Source organism: Paroedura picta, chromosome 15 (genome assembly GCF_049243985.1).
Source record: "Paroedura picta isolate Pp20150507F chromosome 15, Ppicta_v3.0, whole genome shotgun sequence".
NCBI lineage: Eukaryota > Metazoa > Chordata > Lepidosauria > Squamata > Gekkonidae > Paroedura > Paroedura picta.
Genome location: NC_135383.1, coordinates 11,408,632 through 11,427,184, shown reverse-complemented (window position 1 = coordinate 11,427,184; position 18,553 = coordinate 11,408,632). Strand labels below are relative to the sequence as shown.

General features: G+C 47.2%; 1 protein-coding gene across 2 annotated transcripts; it reads right to left on the bottom strand.

Moving 5' to 3' along the window:
• Positions 1-1,117: 1,117 nt before the first annotated feature.
• KCTD7 (potassium channel tetramerization domain containing 7) lies at positions 1,118-15,769 on the bottom strand. Of its 2 annotated transcripts, XM_077312169.1 has the most exons (6): positions 15,453-15,768; positions 11,094-11,231; positions 10,147-10,339; positions 8,567-8,736; positions 5,299-5,477; positions 1,118-4,079 (listed from the first exon to the last, which is right to left on the bottom strand). In XM_077312169.1, the coding sequence occupies exons 3-6, from the start codon at positions 10,288-10,290 to the stop codon at positions 3,703-3,705; spliced, it is 870 nt and encodes a 289-aa protein (XP_077168284.1). In that variant the 5' UTR covers positions 10,291-10,339; positions 11,094-11,231; positions 15,453-15,768; the 3' UTR covers positions 1,118-3,702. The 2 variants fall into 2 exon arrangements, with proteins under 2 accessions (XP_077168284.1, XP_077168285.1); XM_077312170.1 differs by lacking the exon at positions 11,094-11,231 and having other exon boundaries at positions 15,453-15,769.
• Between the last annotated feature and the right edge of the window lie 2,784 nt (positions 15,770-18,553).

Here is an 18,553-nt window from a genome sequence, read left to right as displayed (position 1 = left end):
TCCGGATGCGTCCTACCACTCAAAGTCCATTGGGTACCTAAGTGTTAGTATGGTTTCCTGGAGGCCGTGGCCCTTTGGGACCGCAAAGGCCGTGCGGGGAGGTGAAGGGGCGGGGCAGCAAAAAGGCACGCCCGTTCTGGTCGTCTGACAGGGGTGAGGGAGGATGGACGGGTCCTCGGTCGTAGTAGTGATTATGTAACTACATGCTGGATGAATTATTATCTAATGCCATTACTGCAGCATTTTTTAAAATATTCCGTATTAATGTGTTTTTCTGGACTGGGTCTTCCCCTCCCTCCACCCCCACCATCCCGGTGATTATGCAAATTATCTCAAATGCCAGATTTAGGAAGCACACTAAATTAAAAGCTAAATAACTCGCAAAATTCTTTCATTGTATTATCACGCACCTACTCCTCCAATCTGTACAACACATCTGTTAAGGTTGCTTCTTCCAGGTTGGGAAATTCCCGGCCATTTATGGATGTGGGGAGGAACTTAAGCAGAATATATATTATGTATATAATTTCCTAGTGTGCCCCAATTTGCAGATACCAGATTGATGCCACACTTTATTTATTTATTTATTTATTTATTTTTATTTATACATACCGCCCTCCCCAAAGGCTCAGAGCACTACACAGGTGTTCCAGCAAATCTAACAGACCCCCCTAAATTTGCAGGAAAATTTGAGTTAAAAAAAACATTCTGGGCTTCAAATTCTCCCCCCAAATAAGAAATTGTTGTCTATTGCATGCACAGACAACACACTATAGGTGCTGTGTAATAGTAACTAAAAACATTTTATGATTACCCAGAAGGACCCTAACCCTAATACCAAATGCATTGGAATGTACTGGGATTGTTCTGTAATGAAGAGCACTCCCAGCCCTCAGACAGTCAGTCTCCCTTTAAAATTAATAATTATGCCTTGTTAGAGCTTTCTCTGTGGCCCCCTCCCCCATGCTTGATTTCAACTGGTGAGTTGCTGTTTCATGACTGATCTTGGACCAGAAATGAATGAATTCTGATTCAACTGGTGAGAGCCATCAGAAGATTACTTCAGATTTTCCACCAGGATTCTTGGCACTGTGTAGACTTACAAGACAGCTATGAATTAGGTGAACATAGAAGAGATACTTTATTGCACAATACTGACGTGACACATTTTAATACAAAATACAGATTATATGTGGGGAAAACAAACACATAACTGAAATTTATATTAACAAGGTCCACCAGTTCTGACAATTTATTTCAACACAACACACAACCTCCCATTCACATCTTAGTTGTTTTCAAAGGCATTAAAGGTAATGCATAGAGAAATCTGGGCAATAACAGTGATTTCCCCACCCACCCCTTAAAAATCTTTAAATAACAGTCACAACAAACTCTCTTTCCAAATCTAGGTAAGGGATAAGATTCTTTTTTAATTTATTTTTTCTTTCTTTCTCTGCATAAATAAATAAATGCTAGCTTATTTGTACAAAAAGAAAAGGACACATTAGATTCACAAACTAAAGACCTAGATCTTCTCTCAAGAACAAAGCTATGCTCTTTTAATATAACTGCTAGTTGCAACAACGCCCAGAATCCCATCTCTAATGGAGCACCGCTCCTGATGCATGAGATATAATCAGTGATAAATACAAAGGGGTCTTTTGTAATCAGCCAGGACCAACCGCAGGACTGTTGTAGCACCAATTAGCCCATGCAGCTAAGCCTGTTAGGTACCCATTCAGATGAGGTCCCCGCCAGTCTACTTGGTGCCTTGTAGCCCTCACATAGCCTGCACCCTTACTGGAGTCCCAGTCAAAATGCTCAGCTAGGACAAAAGAGTTAGCTCTTGACGGTCACTGTGAACAACCAAGGACTGCAAACAGGAAGGGGAAGAGAACGGAAACCTGATGGGAAAGGGTGAGTCTCACTGATGAGGTCTGAGAGTGAGCCATTTAAATTCAGAACCTCTCTTGGCCCTTTAGGATTTTTTGCTAGCATCATCATAGAGAATGTAAGTCCTGCTGGAACAGAACAGTGTTCAGCCTTCTCATGCAGGTTATTCCAGAGGTTGGTTCTTCCAGAGGACCCAAAACAAGGCAGAGAGGCATTCCTCAATGTTGCCTCCTGGCACTGGGAGTCAGAAGCTGACTGCCTTTGAACATGGTGGTTCCATTTAGTCACCATGGCTAGAAGCCACTGACAGGTCTATTCCTTCCATGAATCTGTCTAATCCTCTTTGAAAGTCCCCTCTGCCTGTGGCCATCATTATATCCTCTGGCAGCAAATTCCACATTTTAACCACTCGCTGCGTAAAGAAGTATTTCCTTTTGTCCAGCCTGAATCTACTGCCCAGCAGCTTTCTTGTGTGTTCGTATTTGAGGAGAGGGAGGAAAGGTTGTCAGCATCAAGAATTGGGAGGATATTCTTCCTGCAGGGAAGGAGAGGCTAGGCTGCTTTTGCTGCAGCTGTCAGATGAAACAGCCCTTTTTGACTCTGTACCTACGATATACAATACAGTCCACTGTAAATCGTTGGAAAGCACAGAATCAGCAAGTGCCAGTCGTTTCATGGACCCTATCTGGTATTTTCAAACGTGTGCAAACTTTTGCATATATAGCAGGCACAGGATCTTGCCTGCTTTGATTTTAACCAGTACTGGTAGATGCAATAAAGCAACTAAACTTAGTGATCTTTTTGTCTCTGTGGGATGCAAAAGTTCATTCTATGGGAAAAGATATTGTACCCAGTTTGTCGCCCGGCAGACTCTCTCAGACTTGGGATCTGGGGTCGGCCACGAGGCTGGCTCAGTTCAAGGCCTTAAATCGGTCCCTCCAAAATGAACTACCCTGACAGAGAGGCTTCCATCCGGTCACTAAAGTTTCAGCAGATACTGTAAGAAATAGTTCTATCTCAACTCTTTCAAGACCATAATGCTACACAGTTTGAATGCACGGCGAGGCATCAAAAAAAAATGGCCCTTTTTGGTCAAAGAAACAGAAATAAGTTACATTTCAACACAAGAAATAATTAACAAACCTGGGTTCACAATTAAAGCAGTGATTTTTTTTTAAGAACCACACACTTAAAAAAAAATTAGGGGTTTGTATACAGAACCAACAGATTTCTTTTTTTAATTGCTTCTGAATCACATGGAACGATCATCTGTGGAACGCATCTCAGCCCTCTGCTTTGCAAATCACAACAATAATGTCACAAAGGCAGGAGTGACAGCTGTGTGAGGTAAAGTGCTTGCTGCATACTTCTGACACCGCATGACTACGTGAAGGCTCTGCATCACACTGGTGGAGGGGGCACAACCCCTTGGGAATATTGTGCAACGGCTTGGGTTCCTGCTGTCGGCCACCTCTGCGTGCAGACGAGGAAGGGCTAAAAGCCGGGGAGGCAGGGCAGGTGTGCGAGGGACGCCTTCCAACCCTCTCCACAAGCACGTTGAGGTATTCTATAGCTGTGATTGTATCCAGTATCTGGCATGCATCCTTCCCAATGGAATTTTTTTTTTCTGCTTCAAAGCAAAGCGTCTGAGACGGGTTTCCACCAGCTGCATGGCAAGAAATGGAGGGCACGTTCCCTCGCAAGGTAATTTCTGAGAACCGAGTAGAATCGCCATCCCGTGGCTGTAAGTGAAGAAAGGCCAGGAAGAGGGCCCCAAACGGGCTCCTTCGCTGTCAGGCAAAGAGCTTACCACCACGTGATCTTGAATTCGTAGATGGGACGCTTGCAGTAATAATGGTTGATGAGATGTTTGTCGCACACCCCGATGCACTGGTGGTCCACGGTGATGCCCCGGCTGGAGAGGTCTGTCACGATGCAATGGAGGAGGTCGTAGACGTCCGCGACGGCTTCCCACGGCCCAAACGACACGTCCACTTCGCAGTGGTGTTCAAAGAGTTTGGCCTCCCCCTCGCTCCTCTCGAAGCGCAGGGAGTTGAAGAGTGGGCACTCGTATGGCGTGATGGGCATTTCTTCCTTGAAGACGCAGATCTTCAACTTGGCAAACCGGGCCTTTCTCTGCATGGCCCTCAGTTTTGCAATCTCAATGATCCGCTCCAAGTGATCTGTGGAGGCAAAGCGAAGCAGCCTTTGAAACTGCAAATGGTTCACAACAGAATGTCTAAAGCTGCCTTGTGCCGAATTAAACCCTTTTGCCCCCATCGTGCTCAATATTATTTCCTCGGGACGGCAGTAGCTCTCTAGCCTCACAGAAGATAATGCTTCTTCCCAGCACCTGCTCCCTGCAGTCTGTTACCTGGCGATACCTGGGATTCAACTGGGATATTCTGCATACAAAACCACTTACTGTACCCATAAGCTACCGACATTTCCCTGACTAAGAATCGGCCCCATGTTAAGTCAGATCCTTGGTACATCTAACTTGTCTGCTCTAACTGGCGGTGACTCTCCAGGGTCCTTCGCAGCACCTGATGAACTGGGGACTGAGTCTGGGACCTTCTGCATGCAAATCCCGTGCTTTACCACCCCACACTTACAGCAACCCATTTCAAAGTGTTGGCAACGTCTCTTTTGACTGGCAGCAGCTCATTAGGATACCCAGACATGCTAACATCCTTCCTGAGACCAGAGATTCCAGGTAGTGCACCTGGGATCTTCTGCACACCAATCAAGTGATTCGATCATTGAGTCACAACCCTTAAATTGCTTCTATTGACAGTGATGCTCTTCTGTAGCTCAGGATTGTTTCAACGGGGCTTATGTAAGCAAGCTCCCCCACTGTCTGTGTTCCAGGCTACATAGTACATATGCCGGGGACAAAGCACTACAGAATCTCATACTGGGCTCCAGACTACAGGGTCAGCCACAAGCCTAGAGGTGATACAGATTCATTTTTAAGCATTTAAAGATTGATTCCATTTTTCCCCCTACCATTGTGGGAAGAATGTCATTTTGTACCTTTCAAGGCAATGAATCATCAGATGACTCCCTTAGCAGATGGGCTTAGTGGCAGAGGATTCCAAACAACATCCGCAGCCTCAGGTGCTGAAGGGAAACCATTCTAGCCCAAGCTCCTAGAGAACTGCTGCTAGCCAAAGCAGGCAAGACCAGCTGGGCCAAAAGTCTGATTCAGTATAAAGCGATTTCATCTGTTCACGGACAGGCCACGCTTTCTATTGCAATCCATTCCTCTGCAGAGCTTTCAAATGATTTTTTAATAGAAAAACCCTTCCCATTTTCAAGTCCGCTCCAGATTTTAACATCCCGTCGCATACCACGTGTGACCTGCCATGAGACAACCATGCCATGCTGCTCTCGATTTACCTTTGTAATAGGGCATTAAGCCCAAGAAAGCCTGCCGGACTTTCTCTCCTTTAAGGGGCTGGAGCTCTTCTAGGCTTTCTAGCAATGGTCCTATTGAATAATACTGAGCTTCCTTGTAAACTGACCTCACTCGATCTCGCGGAGGCAAGTCACCGGACCGCAGGAAGTTAAGCACGTCTCTGGAAATAGAAGGGAAAGGGCGGTGAGATTGTTGCTAGGCTCTTTCTCCTTTTGCGGTGTGACAAGCAAGGTACTCCAGGCCTAAAAAGACAATATTTGACCGGGGATTGCTTCCTTTTAAGTGAGCTTGCCTGGCGGCTGAGTGCTTCTACAGCAACCACTCTCTGCATGCCACCCTACTCCCCAAGCTGATCACCAGAAACAGGGTTTTCCCTGCTGCGGCAGAATTTCAACCTTGAGGAGCAGGACTGGCCTGGCATGCAGAAGGTTCCAGGTCCAATCCCTGGCATTTCCAGGTAAAAGGACCAGGCAGCAAGTAATGTGAGACCCTGAAGAGCCTCTGCAGGTCTAATTAGACAATATTGGTTTGAGGAACTGACAGTCTAATTCAGTAGAAGATGGTTCTGTGTGTGTTCAGCTGAGGAGCTCCCTTCCTGCACCTGACTGCCTGGCCTTGGTGGCTTTCTTTCTGCTCAGGTTTCTGTTATGGTGGGGGAGGGGGGTGCTTGCCAGTTGTTTTCTCTTTGCGTTGTTTCCTCATTTCTGTAATCCTAGTACTATTGCATTGCCACTGGATGTCTTGTGCCCTCTTGACTGTTTGTTTTGTGAGAAAGACTATAAATGAGGTGGATTAGCCGGTGTGCTAGCCAACATCCATGATGTCAGATAACCTTTGTTCTGATTGTAACCACTAAATTATGATCCCTCCTTCCCGTCTAGGTGTTTAATTGTAGCTTTTTTTTTTAATATGCGTTTTTAAAAGTTTGCTTTCTGACCTGGGGGTCCCTTAACTGGGTGAAAAATAAACCAACTACTTAATTTGATTTCTGTTATTTCTGTATTTTGCAAGCTGCCTTAGAAGTTGAGCATGCTAGCTGAAGATCCATCTTGCACACATCTTCAGTCCAACCCTAAACAGAGTTGCACTGTTACAAGGCTGCTGACATGAATGGTTGCAGACAACTCTGCTTAGAGCTGTAGTGTTAAATACACCTGCAATAATAAGTCATTCAAAATTTTAAACTTATAGTTTTTAATGGACTAAAAAGATGCCCCCAGTTACAAACAGGCATATTTTAAAAACACTTTTATAAAACCTACAGCTGCTAAGCAACATCTTAAGAAGAAGTCCCTTCCAACTCTATGATTCTATGATTCTATCCTCCCTTGTTCTCTCACCCAGGATAGAATGCCCCTATTACATTTCCATCCTGAAATTCCTCCAAAGAACTCAAGGTGGCATGCTTGGTTCTCCACTCTTCCATTTCCTCTTGTAGGATAATACCTGTGATGACACAGCTACGCATCATCAACTTCAAACAACAAAGGATGTTTATCATTTGTTTTGCACTGGAATAATACAAGTGTCCAGTGGCCCTCAACCTTGCAAACACGCATGCTGCGTTGTAGAGAGTTTGGTCGCACAGATAAATTTTGGAGCCATTTGAGGGCTTTTTGACTGTGAAGAGCTCTGTATTTTGCATTTGGAATTTTATTCTCACTGACGAGGAATACTTCGAAACACAGCGTGAACTCGTGGCTTGTGTGATATTATGCTTGTGTGCCAATATTTAATGTTGAAATGTACAGAACTGATTGGCAAACAAGACACCACTGCTTAGAAATATATGTTTATAAGATTGAAGTCAAGAGCAGCGTGGTGTAGTGGTTAAGAGCAGTGGCTTGTAATCTGGTGAGCTGGGTTTGATTCCCCGCTCCTCCACATGTAGCCAGCTGGGAGGTCAGCCACAGTCCTGACAGAGCAGAGCAGTTCTTCCAGAGCTCTCTCAGCCTCACTTACCTCACAGGGTGTCTTTTGAGGGGAGAGAAGGTAAAGTGGATTGTAAGCCACTTTGAGGCTCCTTCAAAGCAGTGAAAAGTTGGGTATACAACTCTTCTTCTTGATTTCCTCTCGAAGTTTCTCCGTTTGAGGACAGCAACTGCCGCTCCTCGGTCAGCAACGGCATGTGCTGAATGATTAAAATGTTCTCCCACTGGTTTTTATGCCATTGTGATTTCTGACACCAGATTTCTAGCCCTTCCACTGCAGACCAGCACGGCTGCTCCCTGAAGCCTACCCTCAGGGGAAGCCTCTGAGAGAACAGGATTAATTTAATGGTTGCTTCAGTGCTTCCTGATTTAAAATTAGACCTAAAAAAGAGCAGACAGGCCATAGTCTATTTGGATAGCTGACTTGGCAAGACTACAGCTGTACACATTTATTCTAACAGGAAGGGGAGCGCTTAAAGCTGATGAGGCACCCCTGAAGATCCTGTTTCCAAGGCCAGAGGTAGCCAAGTCATGTTGACTAATCAATCCTATTAGTGGCCACATGCTGCACAAACAAAGCAGCATCTGCTGCTTACCTCTTGACTCTCCCCTGGCGCTCAAAGTCACAACCCAAAGCAGAAATACCTAAGCGGCACTGAGCTTCCCTCACTAATGCGGGGCACAATCCACCGGGATGTTCCCATGTGCAAGCACCACTGGAATCATTGAGAAGCATGGTGCTCTCAAACAGCTCCTTCCTGGTGGACTATGCCCTGTGGGGACATCTATCTGTCTCCCACTCACTTGCTCTCAAAATCCACCACCTTGGGTAGCTGCTCATGCTGCCTCATCCAGCACTGCATGAATACAACAAAACTGAGTTTGTTTTGCTAACGTTTTGGACAAGCACTTCAGTTGAAATCAAAGACAGCGACGCCAGTTGGCAGTATCAGTATCAAACAAATGCTTGTTTCCCCGAAAGTTTTCACCAAGATCTTCTGGCAGTCTGGATAACAGATGTCCAGCTGCTACTGGCTGGGTTCTTATGATATTCTGTATGCCTGTGGTCCCCAAAAATGTATCTCCTTTACTTATACCACACTTTTCTCCCTAGGAGGAACCCAAAATGCCTTCCAACACTCTCCATTTTATCCTCCTAGAAACCTGATGATGTAAGTCATGCTGAGAATTTGTGACTGAGGCTGGGTCAACCAGCAAGCTGTCAGAGCTGAGATTCAAGAAATCATTCTACCTCCATCATGCCCAACCATCTATCTTGTTCAGGCGTGCTTTGGACATACACCAGGCAGAGACATACCCAAAGAACGTTCCGTCCCGGTCGATAAAATATCTGCCTTCGGCATCTGTCGGGATATAATGCCGGCCACTGAACATGGCTGACAGCATGGTGTCTTCGTAGCGCCTCAGCGTCGACAGCCTGGTGGTGAAATGCATGCCTCCAACATTCAGGGGAACCACTTCAGGGAACTAGAGGGAATAACCATGATAAGCTCTTCAAAACTGTCTTGACAGGAGAGGACCTCGAGAAGCAGGCAAGATGAGGAGACAGAGACAGGGAAGGACATGCAGGAAGGGCTAGAGAGGTCAGGAGATGAGTCACAGGTGGTCACTTGTCATAGACTTTAAGAATGCTTAGTCAACTGGAGTCTTAACAGAAGAAATCTGGTCTGCAAAGCTTGTATCCCAACCTGCTCAGAGGGCCGCAATACAGGGCTAGGTGGTGGAAACAGGCTCAATTGAACATGTTATACATGTTGAAAGTGCTTTGATAAATACCACATGTTCTAAATATCTAAATAAATAAGCTGAGGTCCAAAAAAGAATTACATGGGGCAGGAGTTACTCAGAAGTCCCATCTCTCCTCTCAAAATCTCCCTCTCAAGGATGCTGTAGGATCGCTGGGACTTGAGCAGGTCTGTTTCATAGAATCATATAATCATAGAATCATAGAGTTGGAAGGGGCCACACAGGCCATCTAGTCCAACCCCCTGCTCAATGCAGGATCAGCCCTAAGCATCCTAAAGCATCCAAGAAAAGTGTGTGTCCAATCTTTGTTTGAAGACTGCCAGTGAGGGAGAGTTCACCACCTCCTTAGGCAGCCTATTCCACTGCTGAACTACTCTGACTGTGAAATTATTTTCCTGATATCTAGCCTATATCGTTGTAATTGTAGTTTAAACCCATTACTGCACGTCCTTTCCTCTGCAGTTTCTCCACTTCCCCTCCTTTTTCCTTCCTTTCCTATTTTGCTACTATCCCTCCCTTCTGGAGCATGCTCAGTTAAGGTTCTCTTTCGTTTTCCTTCCAGTTAATTTACACCACTATGTCCCATCCCCCCAAGTGATCCACACTTTGCTTATGCATGGCTCATTTTTGCTGCTTTCATCATTTGTATGGGAACCTACCACTTCAGAATTAGATAAACCTCAAGCATACAACTAACTCCAGAGACTGCTCACTCACCCAGGGCAATTTGACCCGAGCTTGGAAAAACCTGTACTGCCAGAACCCTCAAAAATATGAAGCATAAAGATAAAGATGAGATAAACGCCAGATAATCTATTATGTGGGCCTCTAACCTACCCCATCCTTCTGGTTTGCAATGGCTAACATCAAAAAACAAGTAGCGAGGTACCAAGGGAAATCACTGTATGCTTCTCCCCGGCCCCACTAAAGCAAGCAGAACAAAAAAAGTCTAACATTGTTTGCGAAAGAGTTTGGGGATCCTTCAGAGGGAAGGAGAATAGCAGACAAGGGACGACCCCTCGTCAAGGTCCACATTCAAGCTGGGATTTAATAATCACAAGGACATTCTTCAGCCAATGTGCAAGACGGCAAAGGGAAAGGACCGACGGACTCCACAAAAGAATCACTAACCTGCTGCGGAAGAAGGGACAGGGAGTGCTCCGGCTGGGTGGCCGTCGGGGTGGCCGGCTCCTGGAAATCATCTTCCGCATCCGAGGTCGACATGGCATCGCCCGGGCGTCCACTCGCTTTGTTCTGCCCCGTGACTACAACCATCCCTCTGGCTCGTGTAACCGGGACTGCTGGGCAGGCAGCCGTGGCAGTGCTGGGGGAAACAGACAGCCCATGGTCACCTGGGTGCCTAGCCAAAAGCAGGCCAGTGTGGGGCAGCAGGCAGAGATAGAGAGAGAGAGAAAGATGCTTGGCTCGCTTTGCATCAATTGTTTACTAGTGTCATCGCTATTCTCAGGAAGTGAGTCACGACCAGGATGGTTGTTAGAGCTGCCATTGGCCGGCGACACGAGTTGGAAGAGTTGGAAGGGACCCAAGTTTTGCACGGCAGCCCCGGGAAGCCTCCCTGTCAGGTTTCTCAGTCGGAGAGTCCTTCGCAGACTCCATTTCCATTGGCTGCCTGGCTGGCTCAACCTGCTTTCAGCAGCAGGGCTGTCATTTGCTGACTAAATTCCCGCCCGCTGTTGGCTTGGAGAAGGGGGGGGGGGGGGGAAACACCTGCTACTGAGCAGCCATTTGGCAACTCTCCAGGCTGTCATCAAAGCTGACCATTGACTGGTCAGCAGCGATTTGGCCACTCCGCAGCTTGGGCGTTCCTAATGTCGCGTTCCTAACATTCCAAAACGGACAGAAGGGAGTACCTCTTTGCCGCTCGGTCGCCATTCACAGAATGCAGCAAGCGTTATCGACAGGACTTAAAATGTTTATGACTAATGAGAAATGTACTGCTGGGACGAGGCTGCCAGCTACATGGGCATCGAGCATTCAGAATCAGATTTAAGCCTCCAGTTTTGCTAGGCGCTTGGAAAGGGGAAGGGGGTCAAATCAAAATATAAGGCTGGTTTAACCTGGGTGCAGCTGTGCATGCAGAGGTTGCAGGAGCCGCTGTTTCCAATCATTTCGTTTCTTGGTCACCCCGAGGCATTTCAGCACCCAACACAGCGCAGCATCGGCCTTGTGAACAGCTAAGCTCCACAATAAGGTGTCTGCATGAACATTTAAAATGAAAATAAGTCTGCTTTTATTGGCATTCTGCCCTCATCATCACTATTTCTCTCATGCACAAACATGAACGCATGAACCTGCCTTATTGTGAATAGGACCATTGGTCCGGCAAGGTCAGTACTGTCAGCTCAGAACAGCAGTGACTCTACGCCGGGGCTGCAAATCCCAGCTCTTACTCCCTGATTCTTTTAATTGGAAATGTCAGGGATTGGACGTGGGACTTTCTGCATCATGCCAAGCAGATGTTCTGTCACAGAGATCCACCCTCGGATGGGGATGGCCAAGAGGCAGCGTAAAGACCCCAGATAAAACCCTCAAAGCTCTTTGATCTGGTGCCAAAAAAAGCATATCACGTTTTAATCAAGTACGCGAGAAAATATTTGCAAGGAAACATGGTGTGTGTGTGTGTGGGGGGGTCTGTTTTCAAGAGTTAAGGACAGAGATTGTCCCACTTTGTTGTTAAGACCTCTAGGAGATTTGTTCTAATGCTACTCACAAACACGAGGGATCCAGAACTGTGAAACTATTAATTGCAGGTTGCTGCCGGGTCAACTTCTGTTGCAAAAATACACTTCCAGTCCCCAGAGCTCTGGCTGGAAAACACAGAAGGGGCCAGGGCTGCTCTACAGCTGAGAACAGATTTGATGATGACATTTTAAGCAGGTTTTTTTTCCCAATTGTACTTTTTGTTATATGTATTACATTGTTTTTATTGCACCGGTTTCCAATGCTGTAGTCTGCCCGGAGTCTTACAGAGAAAGACGGACTACAAATAAAGTTTAAAAAAAAAAGAGATCCTTATGCTGCTGCTACATGTCATGGAAACACAGACCAAAAAACAACAACACCCAGAGTTGCCTGCAAGTGGCAAAAGCTCAAACCATCACAAAACAATGGCCACAGAAAAATTTTACCCATGCAGTTGCTATTTTTGTTGACTGATCTAACATAATGGGGCAAACCATGTAGTTTTGTACACTACCGCACTGGATTCACATTCAGAAATTCTCTTGATGTCGATAATTTTGCATCCACCCCCACCACTCTCCTTCTGACCAACTGGAATAAGCCCTGTTGCACATTTTGGGTAGGTTTCTTCCTGTTTCCTATCATTATGATGCAGAACTGCTAAGCCTAGACCTTGCTTGAGCCTTGGCACATCCCTTTGCCTTGCTAGAACAAACCAAGGTGAACATAAGATCGCTTTGCCTCGTCTAACTGATCTGATTACAATGGCACAACATCTCTCAGTTTACAATTAGCTTTCGGATGAGATTACTTTCTTTGGACTCTTTAGCCAGCACTTTGCCCCACAGCTATTCCAACTCCCCAAATAACTAGATACATCCTATACTTCTAGATTTCCTTAGTTCTAAGAGAACGGTGATACTCACCCCTGCCAAAACACTGAAAGTGCATCAGTGGATGGATGGCTTTCTAATTTGCAATGACTAGCTGGAATTACATGATTTGCCCCATGGGTCAAGTTAGGAACATGGCGCTCTTCCACCAGTCCTATGGTTGTAGCCAAAATAAATGGAAACACTATGACCCTCCCTCAGCTTCTGTCCATCTCATCCCCCCCCCCCTTATGCTGGCTATTCCCTGCACCCTCCCACAGTAGACTCTGGAGAGTTTCTGAACAGAATGGCCAGTGGAACTATGAAGGAAACAGCAAATATATTGTTTTTAAAGATTTTTTAGCTGTGGTTATATGTTGTGAGCCATCCCAACCCTGCTTGTGGGGAGAGGTGGCCTATAAATTCTACACCCCCTGTTTGGCAGAAGTTCAAACTATCACATGACAATGTACACAAAACATTTTACCCACATATTTTTGTTATTGATATATTGTTGTTGTTGTTGTTGCTGTTATAATATAATAACAAAAATGTGTGCGTAAAATGTTTTGTGTACATTGTCATGTGATAGTTTGAACTTCTGCCAAACAGGGAGTGTAGAACGATATGGTGCAGCTGGATCAGACTGAATTCTGAAAACTAAGCATGATCAGTCCTTGGATGAGAAGCACCAAGGAAGACACCAGAACGGGAAAGCACCCCTGCTTCCTGCTCCCCCGGAAAGCCTCTTGTTGGGTTAGCCATAAGTTAACTGTGACTTGACACGCCGGGCATACAAATGTAGGCAGAAGAGACTTGCCAGTGTTCTTTTCAACAGCATTAGAAAGAGATCTGTCCCCAGCAACACTCCCCTCGTCCCTTTTCTAAAGTACAGGACAACGTTAGGCAGAAACCCTGAAGCTTCTTTGGATGCTCTCCAGTCTTCTAAAATAAAGATTCCAGCAGCATTCCAAACCCCAGAGGCTCCTTGGTGTGCTTTAAATTGCAACAGCAGTGCACAGGAAGTCAAAAATGTTAAACTTGGGCCAGCATTGATTCTGCATTGTTCTGCAGAGGCCAGATTCATTTCTGGATGCTCTGGATGCTCCCAAGATGAGCACCTCTCCTCTGGCGTTCTGCACTTCAGCTCACATTAACCTTTCCCTGCCTATCTAATAGCTGGTGGGGCTAGATTCCTCGGTTTCCAAATCTGTCACCATCCAGACTGGAGAAAGCCCAGGAGGAGAAAAAAAAAAGTCTTGTCCTTACTTGAGGTCCCCACATCACAACTCAAGAAGCTGAGTTTAACATTCTCAAAAGAGAAAACAGGAAACTGTTACTGTCCCTGCCCACCCACAATCAGTGAGACAGGATGAGCTACAAATCAACCATTTGCTAAAAATGTGGACGAGCATATGGCAGGTACCATTCATCATCCGTCCTGTGATTCTAAATTAGTCAGCACAAACGGCCTACTGCCAGCAACCTCCAAATACATCCAGGGGATATTATGATGCTAGGCATTCTCCACTGGGGCCACCCCTTCCCCCAGCCATAAGGGACAGTTCAACCTCTCCTGTCCATGGAGAGCTGAGCAGAGATCACAACACCATCCCCCTTACCCAGAGGAGCCTGAACGCAGATGCGTCTTCACACAAAGGATCAACAGGAAGAAGCCTGAGGCAAGGAATACTTTACCCCTGCACAAAAACACAGGTTGAGGATCACATCAAGTGTGCACCACAACCAGCCTGCACCCCTGGTGCATGCCACAGGTAGCTGGACATCAGGTGTGCAATGATGTTGCAACTGAACCACGCAACTTGCAGCAGGATGACAAGAGCCTGCGTGGCACAACACCACTTTGCCTAAGGATTTGCAACTTCTCCCCGCACCAGTTACTTTCTGTGGGGCACATGCCCCATGCAGAAGTAGCTAGAGCGAAGGAGAGATGTTTCTCCAAACATGTCAGACAAAATCAGTTTCTCCCAACACACCTTCAACGGTGACAGGCTGCTCTCAAAGACAAGGGCAGAATATCTTTCTCTTCAATTCCAGGTCATCTGAGCTGAGAGAAAGGAAGAGCTGCAGCCTGTTCCCTTTTAGCTGTACCAGTGAGATTCCAGTCTCACTTAGAGAAAAATAACAGGCCTCAATTTTTAACCCTCTTTCCTGACAATTTCTCTACCTGGCAGTAGGCTAAAGAGAATGCCATTGAAGGAAAAAAATGGAAGAGGCTGGTGTCCTCTCCTCCCCCAAACAATGGGGCATAGGAGGACCCACTGCAAAAATTAAGTGAAGGGTCCTATTTCCCATCTTCATAGCAGGATACAGCAAAATTCTGTGTAGGGTTGGGTTGCTGGGTTGGGAAATACTTGGAGGCTTTGGAGGAGGAACTGGGAGTGGGTGGGGGGGATTTGGGGCAGGGACGGACCTGAGTGGAGCCCACCCCAAAGCAGCCATTTTTTCCAAAGTTGAGCTCCAGGCCCCACCAGGAGGCAGAGGAAGTGCAGAGGAAGCAGGAAGGGCAGCAGCCCCCTTCCCCGTACCAGTAGGGCAACCCTTCTCCCCTCCACCGCCCCCGATAATGGGCAGAAGCTACACAGTCCTCCTGGCACCGACCACGTTAACAGCCCGCAAAAGGGGCGGGGCCCCACTCCAGGGCATGCAAATGAGGCACGGGCCACACCCCGAAAGGGGAAGAACCACAACCTGCGCCTTCCGTATGCAAATGAGCACGGGGATCCCTGGGGAAGCCTGTCCCGCGCCAAGAAGGGGGAGGAGCTTCATGAACGACAGGTAACGGTCAGGGCGCGGGCCGGCTCCGACGCGGCCCCTCCTCGGCCGCGCCTTGGCCCTTACCTGCTTCGCTTTTGGGGTGTGTTTTTCTCCCCCTCCGCCTTGGGAAGCGAATGGCGGCGGCAGCAACGCTTCCTTCGGCCCGTCCGTTGGTCCTCGCGGCCAGCCCCGCCTCAGGCTCAGTCAGCGACGCCTCTCCCCCCACCCTCGTCGACAGCCAGCCAGGGGCGAGCGCGCGGCGGCGCGCGCGCCTCCCCGCCCGCCATCCGGGCACTTTCGGTTGCTGGAGCGAATGGGAGGGGGAGCGGAGAGAGGAGGCTTGCGCCTCCGGCGGGCCGCCATGTTGGCTCAGAAAGAACGCCTCCCGGTCTCCATGGGAACCAGCGTGTCACCGGCGCGAAAAGGGAAGGGAGGAGGCAGATGGGCGGGGCTTGCTTGAGGAAAGTCCCTCCCGAAGGCCCGCTTTGGAGGCTCGAAGGGGGCGGGGCTAAAGGGGTGACCAGATGTCGCGGCCGAGAATCGACGGAGGCCTTTTCGAGAAGGCTGCGCGCGATGGTCCTGTCAAAGGGCCTGGCCGGTCTCCATGGCAACGGGATGCTGCTGAGCCTGGGCAGGCCTGGACCGGTCCCATGGATGGAGGAGGACCGGCTTCTTCCGGGTTCCCTTTCCGCACAGGGTATCATCCGTCTAGATTGCTCCTCTGCATGCAAGAGGCAGAATGCCACAGGCAGGATGCTCAGGACCTATTAGGAGAGAGGCAACTGCTATCTCTGCCCACGATCAATTGACACTTAGATTTATGGTACAACGTTAAAGCAGGCGAGAAAGGGTGGGCAACCACATCCTCATCTCAGGAATTGTTATGGAAACACAAGGCCCATGTCTAACTCATATGGCCATTTTCCACCTCGCCCCCATTCATTCATTCATTCATTCATTCATTCATTCATTCATTCATTCACGTTTGTATACCACCCTCACCTAAGGTTCAAGGCAGTTCTCATGGAACATAAAGAAACTATACATCGAGCTCAGTTTTTTGTATCAAATAGAAATAACAGCAATGCTGATAATAATAGAATAACAATCAAACAGGCCTATGGTGGTTCAATTCATGTGCATGGATTCCTGGGAGGGAGTTTCAGGGGCCCAGTGGGTTTTGTTGGTTCCAGTCAGACTCAACTAGATGCCAGGCGAAGGAGTTCCCTTTTGCAGGCCCTGCAGAATTGTTTTTAGGCCGAGAAATAGCCAGGGGGGAGGGGGGGAACGTGCAGCTTATATTTAAATTAATGCAATCTAACATTTGTAAGACAGTACTTTATCCTGACACTAGGAGGTAGCCATGCACTTTTATTCCCCGAACTGCTGTTTCTTTTGTGTGCTCTTTGGCCAACTATTCCCCTTGCAGACATTAACAGTTGAACACACGGAATATCGTAACAATACATGAGCCCAGCTGGGCCAGACCAAAAGGTTCATTGTCTGCTTCCCACTGTGGCCACCCCAATGCCTCTGGAAAGCCCACAAGCCAGGCCATGAGGGCTTTTATTTCCTCCCCACCCCAGCCACTGCTATTCAGGTATACTGTTCCTGAACCTGGAGGTTCCATTTAGTCATCATCAGAGCTAATAACCACCAAAAGATTCCCCCCCCCCATGAATTTGCCTAACCAATGCCTATTGCTCCATCTTGCGCCAGTGAATTCCTCAGCTTTGTATGTTGTGTGAAATGGCACATCAGTCAATCAGAACAGAGACATCGTGAATCACATCTCTGTTCCCACTCTTCCCACCAGGAATTTAGAGGTTGCATGCATGCTGTTATTCCCACTTGACATCAACTTTGTGAGGTAAATTCAAGAGTCTCAAGGCTGAGAGAGTCTAAAGACAGAAGCAGCGGCAAGTAATTCCAAAGTAGAAAAATGTCACTTGACAGAAGTGTCCTGTATCACAAGCATTTTGATTAGGATTTCTGGATTTTTAACAGGTGAGCAGAAAAGAAAATTAGAGCGGACAAAGTTACTTGAAGCTCAGCAGCATGGAGAAGATCTAAAAGCCCAGCAGCCCAGAGAGATTCGGATACAGCCTTGCTCAGTACTCTGGGGCCATCTGATCTGACAAATCAAGGCTATCCAAGCTTACAAGCAGAGAAAGATTCTCTTTGCTTTTCTCCCAAGCAACTGAGCTCTTTTGCTCCTTGCCCTTTTCTGCTTTCCATCACATTATCACCAAGGCAGATGTCAAAATAGATTAAGAACAATATGGTGACCTCATTCCTCGTGCCTGCAGTTTTAGGTAATTGGACTCTGACAGCCACTTTCAAGCTATGGTACAGATGGAAAGCAATCTCCCCCACTGCTGTTGGTTCCCTGGGGCAGACACATCTTTTGGGGCAGATGGTGCTCCTACTTGAGGGGGGGATGGACTCAGAACATGGACCCGCCAGCCCGTTTAAAAGTAGATCACCTAGACAGTGCTTGCTAGGATCCTTAAAGGACTAGGGGGAATTTTGCTCTGATCCAGCCAAGATCTTCTTATGGCCTTAAGCCCAACTGCAGACCCAGCATCACTTAATTGCATCGAGATTCTCAGCATGCCACTTTGGATGTGCAAATTTTAAAACGTATCAAAGGACCACAGGGGTTTGTTACTGACGTTCTAGTAAATTACTTATGTAGAATATGCAAGACTCTCATCCACTCCTGCTGTACAAGTCCAGCTTGTATAATCTGGTACACTGAATGAATTGTATCAGGGCTCCTGTTGGGAATTTACAGTGAGAGAAATTGCTCACACACATACCCTTGTTCCTAGGAAATGAGGTGCTCAGCGGCATATAATTCCACACCATTCACCTTCGCAGCAGCTGTGTTCTCCAGGGGAATGGATCTTTGTTGTCTGAAGGTCACCTGTAGTTCCAGCAGTTCTTCAGGCCTCACATGGAGAGTGGCAACCCTATGTTACCACACTGGCAGAGCTCATTGCTGTGGGCATCACTCCAAACACCTGGAACCAGCCCCCATCTGCACAGGGTTGCAGCTTTGGGCTTCTGCCTTTTCCCTCCCCATACCTGTCACCACATTTGATTTCAGGTGGCGTTTTGAAGTTTTCTTCCAGCAGTCTTAAGTCACCCCACCGCCTTCCTGACTTCTGTCTCCCCTCACT